This window comes from Carcharodon carcharias, chromosome 8 (genome assembly GCF_017639515.1).
Source record: "Carcharodon carcharias isolate sCarCar2 chromosome 8, sCarCar2.pri, whole genome shotgun sequence".
NCBI classification, from domain to species: domain Eukaryota; kingdom Metazoa; phylum Chordata; class Chondrichthyes; order Lamniformes; family Lamnidae; genus Carcharodon; species Carcharodon carcharias.
This window is the reverse complement of record NC_054474.1, coordinates 90,409,514-90,427,634: the sequence shown is the minus strand read 5'-3', so window position 1 is coordinate 90,427,634 and position 18,121 is coordinate 90,409,514. Positions and strand designations below refer to the sequence as shown.

General features: G+C 44.6%; 1 protein-coding gene across 1 annotated transcript in view; it reads right to left on the bottom strand.

The window, feature by feature from the left end:
- Nucleotides 1-18,121, bottom strand: part of LOC121281464 (matrix metalloproteinase-21-like) — a 71,531-nt gene that overhangs the window by 37,056 nt on the left and 16,354 nt on the right. Inside the window, exon 5 of the mRNA XM_041194411.1 lies at nt 14,944-15,219. Within this exon, the coding sequence (XP_041050345.1) occupies nt 14,944-15,219 (276 nt within the window). The remainder of the gene's footprint in view (nt 1-14,943; nt 15,220-18,121) is intronic.

Here is an 18,121-nt window from a genome sequence, read left to right as displayed (position 1 = left end):
GAGAGAATGAGTGACTGTGTGTGTGTGTGTGTGGGAGTGAGAGAGTGAGTGAATATGTGTGGGAGTGTGTGTGTCTGTTGTTTTGAGAGAGTGAGTGACTGTGTGTGTGTGGGAGTGAGAGAGTGAGTGAGTGTGCATGTGGGAGTGAATGAGTGACTGTATGTGTGTAGGAGTGACAGAATAAGTGACTATGTGTGTGTGTGGGAGTGAGAGTGAATGACTTTGTGTGTGGGAGTGAGTGCGTAACTGTGTGGGAGAGACGGAGTAATTGTGTGTATCTGGGAGTGAGAGAATGAGTGACTGATTGCGTGTGTGGGAATGAGAGTATGAGTGACTATGTGTGTGTGTGGGAGTTAGAGGATGAGTGACTGTGTGTGTGGGAGTGAGAGAGTGAGTGAGTGACTGTGTCTGTGTGGGAATGAGAGAATGAGTAATTGTGTGTGTGTGGAAGTGAGAGAGTGAGTGCCTGTGTGTGTTTGGTAGTGAGAGAATGAGTGACTGTGTGTGTGGGAGTAAGGGAGTAAGTAACTATGTGTGTGTGTGGGAGTGAGAGAGTGAGTGAGTGACTGTGTGTGAGTGAGAGAGTAATTGTGTATATGTGGGAATGAGAGAATGAGTGACTGTGTGTGTGTGTGGGAATGTGAGAGTTAGTGCTTGTGTGTGTGTTTGGGAGTGAGAGAGTGAGTGACTGCGTGTGTGGTTGGGAGCGAGAGAGTGAGTGAATATGTATGGGAGTAAGTGTGTGTCTGTTGTTTTGAGAGAGTGAGTGACTGTGTATGTGTGTGGGATTGAGAGAGTGAGTGAGTGTGCTTGTGGGAGTGAGTGAGTGCCTGTATGTGTGTAGAAGTGACAGAATAAGTGACTATGTGTGTACGTGTGGGAGTGACAGAGTGAATGTGTGTGAGGCGATGAAAGAGTGATTGTGTGTGTGGGAGTGTGTGGGAGTGAGGGAGTGATTATGTGTGTGTGGGAGTGAGAGAGTAAGTGTGTGTGTGTGAGGGACTGAGAGACTGATTGTATGTATGTGGGAGTGAGAGAATGTGTGTATGTCAGAGTCAGAGAGTGTGTGTGTGTGTGTGGGACTGAGAGAAGGAGTGTGTTTGTGTTGGTGTGTGTGTGTGTGTGTGTGTGTGTGTGTGTGGGAGTGAGAGAGTGAGTGAGTCTGTGTATGTGTGGGAGTGAGTGATTGTGTGGGAGTGGGAGAGTGAGTGGTGGCGTGTATGTCGGAGTGAGAGAGTGAATGTGTGAGTGTAGGAGTGAGAGTGTGAGCGAGTGTGTGTGTGGGAGTGAGTGAGTGTGTGCATGTGGGAGTGAGTGTATGTGGTTTGGAGTGAGAAAGTGAATGTATGGGAGTTAGAGAGTGAATGAGAGTATGTGTGTGGAAGTGAGAGAGTAAGTGAGTGTGTGTGTGGGAGTCTGTGTGTGGGAGTGAATGAGTGTGTATGAGACGGATTGAGAGAATCAGTATGTGTGTACATGTGGAAGCGAGTGAGTGGGTGTATGTGTGGGACTGAGAGAGTGAATGAGTGTGTGTGGGAGTAAGAGAGTGAGTGAGAGTGTGTGTGTGTGGGAGTGAGAGAGTGAGTGAGAGTGTGTGTGTGTGGGAGTGAGAGAGTAGTGAGTGTGTGTGTGTATGTGTGTGTATATGTGTGTGTGTGTGGGAGAGAGAGAGTGTGTGTTTATATGGGATGGAGAGCATGAGTGAGTGATTGTATGTGGGAGTGAGTAAGTGTGTGTATGTTTGGGAATGAGGGAGTGAGTGAGTGTGTATGAGAGTGAGAGAGTGAGTGGTGTGTGTGTGGGAGTGAGTGTGTATGTGTGAGAGTGAAGAGTGAGTGTGTATGCGTTGGGGGGACTGAGAGAGTGAGAGTGTGCTTGGGAATGAGAGAGAGTCTGTGTGGGAGTGAGTGAGTCAGTGTGTGTGTGTGGGATTGAGGGAGTGAGTGTGCGTATGTGGGAGTGAGAGTGTGTGTGTGGGAGTGAGAGAGTGATTGTGTGCCTGTGAGAATGAGAGAGTGAGTGAGTGTGTATGCATGTGTGGGGGAGTGAGAAAGTGATTGTGTATCAGAGTGATTGTGTGGGGGGGCGCTGAGAAGAGTGTGTTTGTGTTTGTGTGTGTGTGTGTATGTGTGTGCAAGTGAGAGAGCGTGTTTGTGTGTGTGGGAATGAATTGTGTGTGTGGGATTGAGAGAGTGAGTTTGTGTGTGTGTGAATGTGTGTGTTTGTGTGTGAGTGAATGTGTGTGGTCTGGGAGTGAAGGAATGTGTGTATGGGATTTAGAGAGTGAGTGAGTGTGTGCATGTGCGGGACTGAGTGTGTGTCTGTGGGAGTGAGAGAATGAGTGAGTGTGTGTGTCTGTGGGAGTGACAGTGTGAGTGCGTATGTGGGAGTGAATGTGTGTGTGTCTGTGTGGGATTTAGGGAGTGAGTGAATGTGTTGCATGTGTGGGAGTGAGTGTGTATCTGTGGGAGTGAGAGAGAGAGTGTGTGTGTGTGTGTGTGAGAGTGAGTGGTAGTGAATGTGTGTCTGTTGGAGTGAGAAAATGAGTGAGTGTGTGTGTCTGTGGGAGTGAGAGTGTGAGCGAGAGTGTGTGTGTGTGATAGTGAATGTGTGTTTGTGTGGGATTTAGAGAGTGAGTGAATGTGTTGCATGTGTGGGAGGGAGTGTGTGTATATGGGAGTGAGAGACTGTGTGTGTGTGTATGTGTGGGAGTGAGAGTGTGTGGTAGTTAGTGTGTGTGTGTGGGAGTGAGTGAGTGCGTGTGTCTGTGTGTGTGCATGTGTGAGAGTGAGTTAGTGTGTGTGTGTGCATGGGAGACCCATTATATCCAGGAAATGGGCCGGCTCATCCAGGAATGAGCAGATCCTGACAGCGGCCTCCACCCAAGGAGCACCACCTGGCATTGCGATGCAGTTGGCTACTGGAAGTGTTCAAGGGGCAGCTGCCCTCACAGTAGGATGTGGCATACAGGGGTGCGCCACCAGCTCACTGGGAGAGAGAAGCTCATTCGGCAGGTAAATCCCTCACCCTAGCCCTGAGAGAAGACCAAGTCATTCCACTTCAGGCCTGTATTCCCCCAGAAAGAACAATGTATTCTGCTTTTTGATTAATGTTCTTTCTACCTTTGTCTTATCGCAAGTGGGAGCGATCAGGCAATGGCCTCTATTATAGTAATCGATGTGGCTCTCACATTGCAGGTGTTTTGCTAAAGTGGCCCTTGCTTGGAAAATAGTGAAGATTACTGATCTACAAGATGCACTGCAGGAACTCACCAAGCCTCCTTAGACAGCACCTTCTAAACCCACGACTACTACCACCTAGAAGGACAAGGGCAGCAGATAGATGGGAACACCACCACCAGGAAATTCCCTCCAAGCCACTCATCATCCTGACTTGGAAATATATTTCCGTTCCTTCACTGTCGCTGGATCAAAATCCTGGAACTCCCTTCCTAACCGCACTGTGGGTGTACCTACACCACATGAACTGCAGTGGCTCAAGAAGACAGCTCACCACCACTTTTTCAAGAGCAGTTATGGATGGGCAACACAAATGCTGGCCTAGCCAACGATGCATACATCCCAAGAATGAATAAGGGTAAGGTTGAGAGGGGGGTATGGGGGGGCGGTGGTGGGTGGAAGATCATTCAGTTTACCACAACCCTTTGTGTGAAAAGTGCTCCCTGATTTCATTCCTGAATAACTTAGCTCCAAATTTAAGACTATGTCCTCATGTTTTGGCTTCCCCCACCAGATGAAATGAATTTTCTGTATAAAATTCTTTTAAGATCTTAAACCCCTCGATCTTCAATACTCAAGGGAACAAAGCCAATTTTATGTGACTTGCCCTCATAACTTAACCCTCTAAACCCTGGTATCAATCTGCACTGTGACCCGCCCAAGGCCGACATATCCTTCCTGAGGTGCAGTGCCCAGAAATCCAGATGGGGTCTGACCAAGGCTCTCGTATAACTGAGGCATCACTTCCTCTCTTTGCATTTTGGCCTCCTTGTGATAAAGACCAACAATCCATTAGCCTTTTTAATTCCTTTTTGTACCTGTCTCTTAAACAGTCTTTCTGGGACAAAAACCATGTTTTGCACACAAAACGCACTACCGACAATGGGATAATTTCTGTTTACAGCATAAAGATGTACTGTTTAGCAGAAGAGTGATCACACCCTGTTTCTATTGTTTGCTGTCTTGCTTTCTAGGTCTCACTGGGTGTGTATGTGAGCGTGTAAGTAAGGGAAAGGTACGATGTTGCAACCCAAAGTTTACTAAAATAAAGACTTGCATTTATGTATGACCTTCGGGGGAGATGGTTGTGTAGTGATCATGTCACTAAGGTAGTAAACCAGAGGTCCAGGCTAATGGCCTGGGAACATGGGTTCAAGCCTCAACATGACAGTTGGTGGAATTTAAATTTAATTAATAAATCTGGAACATGAAGCCACTCTCAGTGATGGTGACCATAACAACTATTATCAATTGTCATATGGACAAATCGGCTCACTAATGTCCTTTAGAGAAGGAAATCTGCCACCCTTACCTGGCCTGGCCTACATGTGACTCCAGGTCCACAGCAGTGTGGTTGACTCTTAACTTTCCTCTAAAATGTTCAGTTCAAGGGCAATTAGGGATGGGCAACAAATGCTGGATTTGACAGCGACTCCCAAATCCCACGACAGAATAAAGGGGAAAAGAAACCTTTTAGAAGTGTGCTCACTATTGCAGGAAATGCTTCAGCTAATTAGCACACAACAAGGTCCCACAAACTGATAACGATCAGATAATCTTTTAGTGTTGCTGGCTGAGGTGTAAAGTTGGCCAGGATTTCCCTGTTTTTTTCATCAACATTGGGCAAGAAGTCCAAAAGGAAAAAACAGTCCAGCCCAGTACTCTTATTTCCCAGTTTTTCCTGTTTTTTCCTTGTTGGAGATCTTTTACATCCACCTGAGTGAGCAGACTGGGTCTGGTTTAACATCTCATCTGACTGAAGAAAATACAGAGGGAGGTAGGTAAATAGAAAAAAAATTACTGGCAACATAAGAAAGATTATTAAAATGCCCCAGATAACAGAGATAATAAGCAGAAGAAAGAGAGATCAGGAATCATAGGATTCATAGCCAGCATGGCATGGGTAATCTACTGTTAATGTCGCACATATTTCCTGTAACACTTTTCCTCTCACACTTTGTTGAACATGTCCTATTGTTTTAAAACAGCATCTCCTCAAACTCACAATGAGCAACAACAAGGGAGATCTGTTAGTAATTGTCTGGGTTTCGAAATGCAATCATGTATTAAAAGTTCTAAAACAAAAACAGAATTACCTGGACAAACTCAACAGTTCTGTTGAAGAGTCATGAGGACTCGAAACGTCAACTCTTTTCTTCTCCGCCGATGCTGCCAGACCTCTGAGTTTGTCCAGGTAATTCTGTTTTTGTTTTGGATTTCCAGCATCCACAGTTTTTTGATTTTATTAAAAGTTCTATCTGGCTTGCTGTAGTCATATGACCACTGCCATGAGGGACAGGGTGCAGGCAGCCATGTTACACTCAGTTCAAACAAAGACATTGTACCAGGAGCACTGTAGTCTTTGGGCTCATAACAGTAATATCTTAAAAGTATAAAAGGCTGAGGTCAGAGTAGGAACTGGACAGAGAATTAAAATGACACGTGTCCGGAAGACTGAATCATAGAATACTTTCGTAGAATCTTACAAGACAGAAGGAGGCCATTCAGTCCATTGTGCCTTCGATAGCTGTTTGAAAGGGTAATCCAATTAGTCCTGCTTCTTTGCTCTTTCTCCATAGCCCTGCAAATCTTTTCCTATTTAAGTATCTATCTAATTGGTAATTCTCCTCTGCCTTCTCCACATCCCTGACATCCTTCCTAAAATGTGGTGTCCAGGGCTGAACACTCCAACTGAGGCCTAACCACTGATTTAAAAGCCTTGCTTTTGTACTGTATGCCTCCATTTATAACATGCTGCAAAATTTTTGTGTGCACCTTCCTTTCCATAACTCTTCTTGGTGACATTTCTCAGTTACACGTTTATCCTTTAAAACAGAGATTCTTACAATGAGACAAATTTTCACTTTTCACCTTCTGTACCTGACTCTTTCTTACACTTGCAAAACAATATTAGTTTGCATATTTCTCCACATACCTGTTAACAGACTCCTAATTACCTGTCAGTCAAATAAAGACAGGGATCAGATTTATAACTGGCCCTGGCATTTATTTCAATTTAACATTGTATTTATGTCTAACCCAAACGGGGACACACCCACAATCTATTTTGTATGTTGGGATCTTCCTCTCTTCTATCTTAAAGGAGCGGAGGGGACACCAGGGACTTTAAGTGGCCATTCTTCAGATGCAAGTCTAGATAATCAGACATGGTGGTTATTTGACTGTAGGCCAAATGAGTTTAACCTTGTCCTCAGCTGTTATTCTCAGGCACACACTTCTCAACAAGAGACACTCACTTTGCTTTGAGTATAAGCTGTGGCTCAATGAAAGTGTTCTTGCCTCAATAGGATCAGAAACTTATGGGTTCAAGCTCCAGTTCAGACTGATTCTTCAGTGTAGGATTAATGGAGGTGTGCTGCTTTTCTGGTTGAAATGTTAACCTGAGATATTGTCTGTCTTCTCAAGGTCCCTGGGCATTATTTTGAAGAAGAGCAGGGGAATTACTCCAAGGGTGAATCTTACAGTCCCTTTCGCAATGAGTGAGCAATTCAAAAGTCCATCGACTTTGGCGGGAGTGTAAAATCCTGCCAGGGTAAATTCCGCCCCAAGTATGTTGCACAAGTTTCCCAACAAACATCCAAAACGGATTCTCTGGTCATTATCACATTGCTGTTTGTGGGACCTTGCTGTGTGCAAATACCTGCCTCATTTCCTACCTTACAACCTTGATTGCAGTGTAAAAGGGTACTTCATTGGATGGCAAACACTTTGTGACATCCTGAGATTATGAAAAATGCTTTATAAATGCAAGTTCTTGGATGATGATGGGGAGGTGAAACCAAGACTGCTTATTTTGACTTTGATCCCCCAGTGGAGCTGAGGCTAATGATAGCAACCCACTGAATTTCACTAACCCAGCTCAGCCTGCGGAATGGAGTGTGGGATCTTTCCAGCCTGAATAATTCAATTTCACATCTGGCAAAGCATTTACCATAAAGGCAATGAGGACAGGGGGAATTGTAATCATCCTTTTTAGCTAAACCTTCCTCTAGGAGGAGAGTGTGAGAGGAGGACCCTGGGACATGCAGTCAGCAACACCTAGAGGCTGCCCTCTCTCCCCTGTCCTGTTTATGTGTTGCATAGAACAACGGTCTATCAGGAAGGATCTGGGCACAAGAGGAGTGACGATCCCAGGCAGTGGAGGCACTCAGGCCAAAGCCTCCCTGTACATGGATGATGTCACCATTGTCTGCTTGGATCCGCTGTCGGTGCACAGACTAATCAACCTCTGTGACCAGTTTGAACTGGTTTCAGGAGCCAAGGTAAATCGTGACAAGAGCGAGGCCATGTTCTTTGGGAACTTGGCTCACCAATCCTTTGTCCCCTTCAGGTCAGGCCGTCTGAGGGTGCTGGGGATATGGTTCGGAGGGACGGGGGCATGTGTTAAAAACTGGAAGGAGCAAGTGGCTATGGTGAAAAGAAAACTGGGCATGTGGGAACAATGCTCCCTCTCCATTGCGGGCAAGAACCTGGTCATCAGGCATGAGGCACTCTCGGTGTTGCTGTACGTGACGCAGGTCTGGCCCATTCCTCATTTCTGCATGGTGGCGAACACGCTAGCCACCTTTTGTTTTATCTGGAGGTTGAAAATGGATCATGTTCGCAGGGACGCGATGTACAAGCCTCTAGATAAAGGGGAAAAAACATGCCCAACATCGCCCTCATCCTGATGGCCACCTTTGTGTGCAGCTGCATCAAGCTGTGTGTAGACCCTCGGTATGCAAACACCAAGTGACACTACGTGCTGAGGTTCTACCTGTCTCCGGTGTTGTGAAGGATGGGTATGGCCACGCTGCTGCGGAACGCTCCAAGTAGTTGGATTGTGCCGTACCACCTGTCCCTCATGGAAAAATTTATGCAGAGAAACATCTTTGACCACAAATCCATCAGGCAGTGACCGGTACGTAATGTCCTAGAGACCCTGAGGGAAAAGGTGATGGTGGATCCTGTTGGATGGTTTCCTGAGCAGACTGTCATAGTCATTTGGCAGAATGCCTCATCACCAGAACTTTCCAACAAGCACCAAGATGTAACTTGGCTGGTGGTGAGAAAGGCCTTCCCCATCAGATCCTTCCTACATGCCAGGATTCTCATCCCTTCTGCACTTTGCTCTTGTGGTTGCTGTGGTGGGGAAGAGACCATTTTTCACCTCCTTGTGAAATGTGCCTTTGCAAAGAAGTTCTGGAGAGAGGTGCAGTGGTTTTTGTTGAGATTCATCCCGAGCAGCACGGTGACAGATGACTCTGTGCTATATGAGCTGTTCCCAGGGACACACACCGAGACAAACATCAACTGCAGCTGGAGGATTATCAACTTGGTGAAAGATGCTCTTTGGTCTGCCCGAAACTTGTTGGTCTTCCAGTGCAATGAACTGTCCCCGACCGAGTGTTGCAGACTGGCACATTCCAAGGTCCAGGACTACATGCTGAGGGATGCACTAAAGCCTGGGGCAGCCACTGCAAAGGCGCAATGGGGAAAGGTTGTGGTCTAAGGCCTTTCAGCCATAATGCACCAAGGGGCTGGGAATTGTGTAGAACCCTCGGGCTTTATGACTCACGTTGACTGTATGCAGTGAACATTACCTGTATCAGAATTGTATTGAAGCACCTCAGAGTGCAACATGTTCTATGTAGACAACTTAAATACCATTGCACTATCTGACTATCTGTTATGACCATTATGAAATGTCTGTAATGTTCATTGATTGTATTGAAGCAGCTCAGGGTGCAACATGATTTACATGCAAAACTTGAATATGATTGCGCTTATTGTGATGGCCATTTTGAAATGTTTTGTAAATATTTTCAGAGATTTTATGAATAAAGTATATTTTTGCAAAAAACATGTCAGCAGCACCTAGAGGAGAGTGCAAGAAGAGGACCCTGGGACAGGAAGTCAGCAGCACCTGGAGGAGAGTGCGAGAGGAGGGCCCTGGGACAGGCAGTCAGCAGCACCTAGAGGAGAGTGCAAGAGGAGGGCCCTGGGACAGGCAGTCAGCAGCACCTAGTGTGTGTGAGAGGAGGACCCTGGGACAGGCAGTGAGCAGCACCTAGAGGAGAGTGCAAGAGGAGGACCCCAAGCCAGGCAGTCAGCAGCACCCAGCACCTAACATCACAGGAGAAACATAAATTCATTGGTAGTGAGAAACTGCAATTAGGGAGTGTCATCAAGTAGCTGAGAATTAGAAAAACACACTCTTTTAAAAGGGACTACTTATATTTAAGTAAGAAACACAAGGAATAGGGAAATAAAGTTAAGTTGAGGCCAGGTAAAATAAAGTTGCACGAGTAAACCAAAGTAAAATAAACTTAACGCAAGGGAAGCAAATTGAAGCCATGGTAGGACAACTTGGTCATCTGGAATGCATGTCCTGTAATATGTGGAAAATTGTGGACGCTATCAGTGTCCTAGATGACCATATGTGCAGGAAGTATCATCAACTGCAGAACCTTGAGCTCTAGGTTTCGGAACTCACATCATGGCTGGAGTCATTGTGGTACATCCACGAGGCTGAAAGCTACGTGGATAGCATGTTCAGAGAGGAGGTCAAACCACAGCTTAGGAGTCTGAAGACAGAAATGGAATGGGTGACCACCAGGCAGTCCAAGAAAAGTGGACAGGCAGTGCAGGAGTTCCCTGGAGTCCCACTCACTAATCGGTTTTCCATTTTGAATACCGGTGAGGGTGTTGGTTCCTTGGAGGAGCGCAGTCAGAGCCAGGTTTGTGCCACCACAGGCAGCTGTGCTGTACAGGAAGGGAGAAAGAAGAGGGGAAAAGCAGTAGTAATAGGGGATTCATTAGTTAGGGGAACAGACAAGTGTTTCTTTGGCTGTAGGCATGGCCCCAGGATGGTATGTTGCCTCCCTGGTGCCAGGGTCAAGGATGTCATGGAGCGGCTGCGGACATTCTTCTGGGGGAGGGTGATTAGCAAGAGGTCCACTTTGGTACCAATGACTTAGGTAGGAAAGGGGATGAGGTTCTGAAAGCAGACTTTAGGGAGCTAGGAAGGAGATTGAAAGGCAGTAATCTCAGGATTACTCCCTGTCCCACATGCAAGCGACTATAGAAATAGGAGAATTGAGTGATTAAACATGTGGCTGGAAAGCTAATGTAGGAGGGAGGGCATCAGATTTCTGAGTCATTGGATTGGTTCTGGGAAAGGTGGGACCTGTACAAGCTGGATGGTCTACACCTGAACAGGACTGGAACGATTGTCCTCACAGGGAGATTTGCTAATGCTGTTGGGATGGGGTGGCGTGGTTTTAACTAGATTGGCGGGGGAATGGGAACCTGAGGTCAAATTCAGAGCAGGGAATGGGAGATGGAGAATTAATGAGCGACTCTGAAAGACAGAAGCAGCACAGGTTAAAAAGTCTACAGCACAAGAATTTGGCAGAGTTAAAAAGTATATTTGTAAATGCAAGGAGCATAGTAAATAAAGCCGATGAGCTGAGGGCACAGGTAGACACATAGCAGCATGATATCATTGCTATAACTGAAGCTTGACAAGGAGGGGCAAAAATGCGCAGCTCAACATCACTGGATGTAAAATTTTCAGACAGGTTAGGGAGGGGAATAAAAAAGGTGGGTGTGTGGCATTATTGGTTAAAGAATCAATTACAGATATGATATACTAAATGAAGCATCAAATGAGGCCATATGGGTTGAGCTCAGAAATAAAAAAGGGGCAGCCACACTGCTAGGAATGTATTATGGACCCCCATATGGTGGAAGAGAGTTAGAAAAGCAAATATGTAGACAGATTTCTGAATGTAAAATCAATAGGACAGTAATCGTTGGGGACTTCAGCTACCCTAATATCAGTTGAGATACGAACAGTATGAAGGGCACAGAGGGCACAAAATTGTTGAACTGCACTCAAGAGAACGTTTTTAGCCAGCACGTAACAAGCCCAATGAGAGGGGCACAATGCTAGATTTAATCTTAAGAAATGAAGCTGGGCAAGTGGCTGAAGTAGCAGTGGGGGATCACTTTGGAGAGAGTGACCATTATAGAGTTGATTTAGCATCATTATGGAAAAGGAGAAAAATAGAACAGGAGTAAAAGTTCTAAATTGAGGGAAGATAAATTTTAAAAAGCTGAGAGGTGAGCTGGCGAGAGTGGACTGGACGCAGCAATTAGAAAGAAAATATGTGTCGAATCAGTGGGAAGTGTTCAAAGGCAAGATTCTATAGGTACAGTGTAGACATGTCTCCACAAAGAAAAAGGGTGGTACTGCCAAATATAGAGCCCCCTAGGTATCCAGAAGCATACAGGCCATGATAAAGCAGAAAAAGAAAGCTTATGACAGTCACAGAAGACTTAATACTGTAGAAAGCCTAGAGGAGTATAGAAAGTACAGAGGTTAAGTAGGAATGGAAATTAGGAAAGCAAAGAGGATACGTAAAAATATTGGAAGGTAAAATCAAAGAAAATCCTGAGATATAGGTGAGGTTCCAGAGGATTGGAAGTCTGCAAACGTTGTACCATTATTTAAAAAGGGCGCGAAGGATAGGCCAGAAATTATTGGCCGGTCAGTCTGACTTTGGTGATAGGCAAATTATTGGAAACAATTAGAAACATAGAACATAGAAAAATAAGAGCAGGAGTAGGTCATTCAGTCTTTCGAGCCTCCTCCGCCATTCAATATGATCATGGCCAATGCTCTATCTCAATGCCATATTCCCGCTTTCTCCCCATACCCCATAATGCCTTTAGAGTCTGGAAATCTATTTCCTTTTTAAATATATTAAGTGACTTGGCCTCCACAGCCTCCTGTGGTAAAGAGTTGCACAGGTTCACCACGCTGAGTGAAGAAGTTTCTCCTCATCTCAGTCCTAAATGGTCTACCCTGTATCCTGAGATTTTGACCCCTTGTTTTAGACCCTCCAGCCATAGGAAACATCATTCCCAGCATCCAGTCTGTCCAGCCCTGTCAAAATTTTGTACATCTCAACGAGGTTCCCCCCATTCTTCTAAACTCCAATGAATACAGGCCTAGTCGGCCCAATCTCCTCACACGACAATCCTGCCATCCCAGGAATCAGTCTGGTGAACCTTTGCTGCACTGCCTCTATGGGTAAGGAGCCCAAAACTGCACACAATACTCCAAGTGTGCCAAGTGTGGTTTAACCAAGGCCCTGTATAGCTGCTGTAAGACATCCTTGCTCCTGTATTCAAGACCTCTCACAATGAGGGTCAACATACCATTTGCCTTCTAAACTGTTTGCTGCACCTACATGCTTACTTTCAGTGACTGATGTACAAGGACACCCAGGTCCCTTTGTACATCAACATTTCCCAATCTACCACCATTTAAATAAAACTCTGTCATTCTGTTTTTTCTACTGAAGAGGATTACTTCACACTTATCCACGTTATACTACAACTGTCATGTATTTGCCCACTCACTCAGCTTGTTAAATCACTTTTAAGCCTCTTAACGTCCTCCTCGCCACTCACATTCCCACCTAGGTTTGTGTTGTCAGCAAACTTGGAAATGTTATATTTAGCTCCCTCATCCAAATCATTGATAATATATTGTGAATAGCTGGGGTTCAAGCACTGAACCCTACGGTATCCCACTAGTTACTGCCTGCCATTCCAAAATAGACCCTTTTATTCCTACTCTCTGTTTTCTGTCTGCTAACCAATTCTCAATCCACACCAATATACTACCCCCATTGCCCTGTGCTTTAATTTTGCACACTAACCTCTTATGTGGAATTTTATCAAAAGCTTTCTGAAAATCCAAATACACCAGATCCACTGGCTCTACCGTATCTATTCTGCTAGTTACATCCTCAAAACACTCCAATAGGTTTGTCAAACAGGATTTCTCTTTTATAAATCCATGTTGACTTTTTCTAATTCCGCTGATATTTTCTAAGTGTCCTGATACCACATCATTTATAATAGGCTTTAGCATTTCCCCTACCACTGATGTTAGGCTAACCTGCTTTTTGACTCCCTCCTTTTTTTAAATAATGGGGTTACATTTGCCACCCTTCAATCTGTTGGGACTATTCCAGAATCTACAGGATTTTGGAAGATGACAACCAATGCATCCACTCTTTCCATGGCCACCTCCTTTAGTACCCTGGGATGTAGATTATCAGGCCCTGGGAATTTATTGGCTTTCAGTTCCATTAATTTCTCTAGCACTATTGTTTTAGTAATACTAATTTCCTTCAATTCCTCCTTCTCACTAGACCTTTGGTTCCCTAGTATTTCTGGGAAGTTATTTGTGTCTTCTTCCATGAGGACAGAACTAAAGTAGTTGTTTAATTGCTCTGCCACATCCTTGTTCTGAGAGACAGGATAAATTGTCACTTAGAAAGGCACCAATCGATCAGCATGGTTTTGTTAGGGGAAGATCGTGTCTTACTAATTTAAAGAATTTTCTGAGCAAGTAACATGGAGGTTTGATGAGGGTAGTGCAATGGACATTGTCTATATGGACTTTAGTAAGGCATTTGACAAGGTCCCACATGGTAGACTGGTCAGGAAAGTGAGAACTCATGGGATACAGGGGAAGGTGGCAGGTTGGATCCAAAATTGGCTCAGTGACAGGAAACAAAGGATAATGGTCGATGGATGTTTTTGCAAATGGAAAACGGTTTCCAGTAGGTGTTCCACAGGGCTCAGTGTTGGGGCCCTTGCTCTTTGTTGTATATGTTAATGATTTAGACTTAAATGTGGGAGGCATGATTGGGAAATTTGCAGATGACACAAAAATTGGCTATGTAGTTGATAGTGAAGAGGATAGCTGTCGACTCCAGAATGATATCAATGGTTTGGTTGAGTGGGCAGAGAAGCAGCATATGGAATTCAACCCAGAAAGGTGTGAGATGATGCATTTGGGGAGGGCAAATAAAGCAAGGGGCTACTCAGTAAACGGGAAGTAATTGAGAAGGGTTGAGGAAGTGAGAGACCTTGTGGTGCATGTCCACAGGTCCTTGAAGGTGGCAGGACAGGTGGATAAGATGGTCAAGAAAGCATATGGAATGCTTTCCTTTATTAGGTGAAGCATTGAATACAAAAGCAGGGATATAATGATAGAATTATATAAAATGCTGGTTAGGCCACAGTTGGAATTTTTTGTACAGTTCTGGTCACCACGTTATAGGAAGGACATAATTGCTCTGGAGAAAGTGCAAAGGAGATTTACAAGAACGTTGCCAGGGCTTGAAAGTTGCAGCTATGAGGAGAGATTGAATAGGTTGGGGTTGTTTTCCTTAGAACAGAGGAGGCTAAGGGGTGACCTAGTTGAGGTGTACAAAATTAGGAGGGTCCTAGAGAGGGTAGACAGGAAATACTTGTTTCCCCTAGCTAAGGGGTCAATTACCAGGGGGCATAGATTTAAAGTGACGGGTAGAAGGATTAAGGGGACATGAGGAAAAGCTTTTTCACCCAGAGGATGTTGAGTGTTGGAATTCACTGCTTACGTTGGTGGTTGAGGCTGGAATACTCAACTCATTTAAAAGGTGCCTGGATCTGCTTCTCAAGTGCTGTAACTTGCAAGGCTATAGACCAGGTGCTGGAAAATAGGATTAAAACAAGCGGCAAATTTCTTTTTTGTCTTTTTGATCAGTGCAGACACAAATGGCCTGACACTGAATGGCCTCTTTCTGCACCGTAACTTTTCTATAGTTCTACAAACAGTGACCAAAGTGTATCTTACCTTTGAAGAAGTACTGTGCATCTCTCTTCTCCTCAAGATTGCTGCTCCATGTCCAGATATGAACAAATGCATCTATATCTGAATCAGGGAGATTGCGCCATCCTGCAGAGATAGGAATTGGATCTCCATAGCGTGTTCTGTTGCTTCTGTTCTCATACATCCAGTACCAGCTCTTCCTGAAGAAGTACGTATTGAAGTGGTAAGTTACAGTGCCATCAGAATTCTCACGCTGATAGACCCAGTCAAAAACCGTGCTGAAAGCACCTTCACAAACACCTGCGAGTTAAAGGAGGAAGAATATGTTACCAATGCTGACTGCGTGGAACTAACTTGGATGCCCCTCACTGAAAGCATTTCATGTCACTTCTTTGTGAAGATGAGGTCCCATGTAAGCTCATTGCTCACAGCTTATAAAGTGTCAGTCGAAGAGATTCTCAGAGGAGCTGCTTGCTAAAAGCAAGAATACAAGTGTGTTTCTTAAGGTTTTTTCCTGGTCAGTACTTTTAGTAAGATTGTCTATTTTAAACATTGAACATTCACTGCCTCCACCACTAATGCACAGTAGCAGCAGTGTGTACCATTTACAAGATGCACTGCAGCAACTCACCAAGGCTCCTTCGATGGCACCTTCCAAACCCCCACAGCCTCAACCACCTAGTAGGACAAGGGCAGCAGATACATGGGAACACCACCACCTGCAAGTTCCCCTCCAAGCCACTCACCACCTTGGCTTGGAAATACATTGCCATTCCTTCACTGTCGCTGGGTCAAAATCCTAGAACTCCCTCCCTAACAGCACTATGGGTGTACCTACACCACATGGACTGCAGCAGTTCAAGAAGGCAGCTCACCACCACCTTCTCAAGGGAAATTAGGGATGGGAAATAAATGCTGGCCTAGCCAACGATGCCCACGACTCTTGAAGAAATAACATTATTTTTATTATCCATTCTTGGGAAGCTGGCTTCCCTAGTTTTAAAATAGACAATCTCACTAAAAGTACTGGTCAGGAAAAAAATCTTCAGAAACACACTTGTAGTCTTGCTTTTATCAAGCAGCTTTTTTGGGATTCCACCATACCTACACTTTATACACTGTTATGATCCCAGCTGATGTTACTACTGGACAAGCCAGACCACAAGGTGGAACCTGGCTTGATAGACTCTAACTTTTATTGTTTATTTAGGTATGTGGAGAGTGGCTACTAAATAGAGTCACAGGAGTCAGCTGATGAACTTTTAACAAAGAAAATAAACATTTATTAAACACGAAGAGATAAACTATATTACATTACCCCTTTACCCAGAACTATACCTTTGCAGATATGCAGATTTGTAAGGATAACAGAAGTTACAAAAGCTATCTTATACTCTAATATCCACTGAAAGTACACAGTCCATGTAAACCAATCAGCGACCTGTGGTCAGATACACCACACTCTGAAACCTCAAACAGATGCTATGGATCTCTCATCAACTCCCCCCAGGCACTTGTCACACTGTGAGCCAACCGGTTTCACTGAATTCCATCTTTCACATGAGGACTTCCAATCTCTATCCTCCAAGAACTCGCTTTAGTATCTTCTCCCAAACCAACACTTGCTCTCAGATGCCTTCCATTAGGGTTCACCTCCAGGGTTTCAAACTCTCCTCCCGATGTTCCTTTCCCCTGGATCACCACATACATTCAAGCTTCCTTTTATGCACTGTCTCACTGACTCAGCTCTGCCAACAGAACACCACTGTTTAACATGCCCATATTAAAGCATTACAGACCTTCGGTTGTCCATTTGGATCTCCTGGCTTCTCACAGGCCTACGTTGCTCTAATCTGCTTCCTGTAGCTTTCTCCATTTAAGCTTGGAATCTTTCTCTGCTCCTCACTCTTAACTTCACTTAACAGGACCTTTTCCAGGTTCCTGTCCTTGACCTTTGACTAGACTGCCCTCTTGGGACCTTTCCTATTTCATTCCCTGGATTTGGGGACTTTCTCCTTCTGTTCTTTGAGGAAACCTGTTTCCTCTGCAGCTCCCGCTCCTGTCCTGCCTTTGCTGGCCAATGCTTCCAACTTCACCTTGGGACTTGCTGTATGTCCCCTCTCTTATGCTGCTTCTCCTGGCAACTCCTTTCAACTTTAGAGCACAGTGACCAACTGCACTCAAACTGTTTTCAGTTTCTTTGTGTCTATGTGGGGCCTCTCTCCCTCTGGACGCCTGTTGCTAGGCAACAGCACAGCTTTTTCTACCTTGTTTGTTTTAACTCCCCTTCAAGAGTCATAAAATCTCATTAAAATGCAGGCATCTTTTAAAGTGAAACTAAAACTCAGGTTTCATCCTTTTAACCCACAAATACAGAAATTCAAATTAACCTTCATTCCTAACATGCACAAATGCAAATATAACTTACTTAAACTATCTTTAGATCCTAACAACACTGTTAGCAATGAGCTTATGTGCGACCTCATTTTTACAAAGGGGTGATATGAAATGCTTTTGGTGGTGAGGCATCCAAATTGGGATGCCCTGAGAAGGTAATAGAGATGGTCTTTCTTCTTTAACTTCTGTGAATTTCAGTGCTGGTGTGATGCCAAGTACGTAGGTCGTATGTCTTAACAACTGGTGGATCGTACCAAACAGCACATCACTTTGGCTGTTTGTAACAGGCAAACTACTGACTGTGCCCAACCAGCCTGTGCCTGCAAAGCTCAAGACATTACGTCCAACATTAGGTGTGATTCCATGATTGGACAGCACTTGTTGACTGTGCTAAGAATTACACTGACAACCAGTTTAGGATTATCAGTCGGGCTTGCAGTGTGGCTCACTTACGTGTGCTAGAAGCTATGTATACACAGAGCCCTGTTCTTTGGAAACAGAAAGAGCATGTCCGTGCATTGTGCCTTTTACAACTAAACAAAAGCTTGGGGGACAGTCATTCCCTAGTTCATTTCCCCATGGCAATACCTTGACCAATCAGAGTTGACCTGCCTGGTTTGAATTTAAACAAAAGCTTGGCTGTTTACTGTTCCCTGATGCATTCTCATGGCAATAAATTCTCCAACAATCAGAGTCCCTTGCCAACCAATCAATACTCTCTTCTCATGCAGTATAAATTGTTGTTTCCTCTACAATTGGTATTCTTATGAATTTGTCCTGATGACAGCAAGACAAAAGGTTCAAC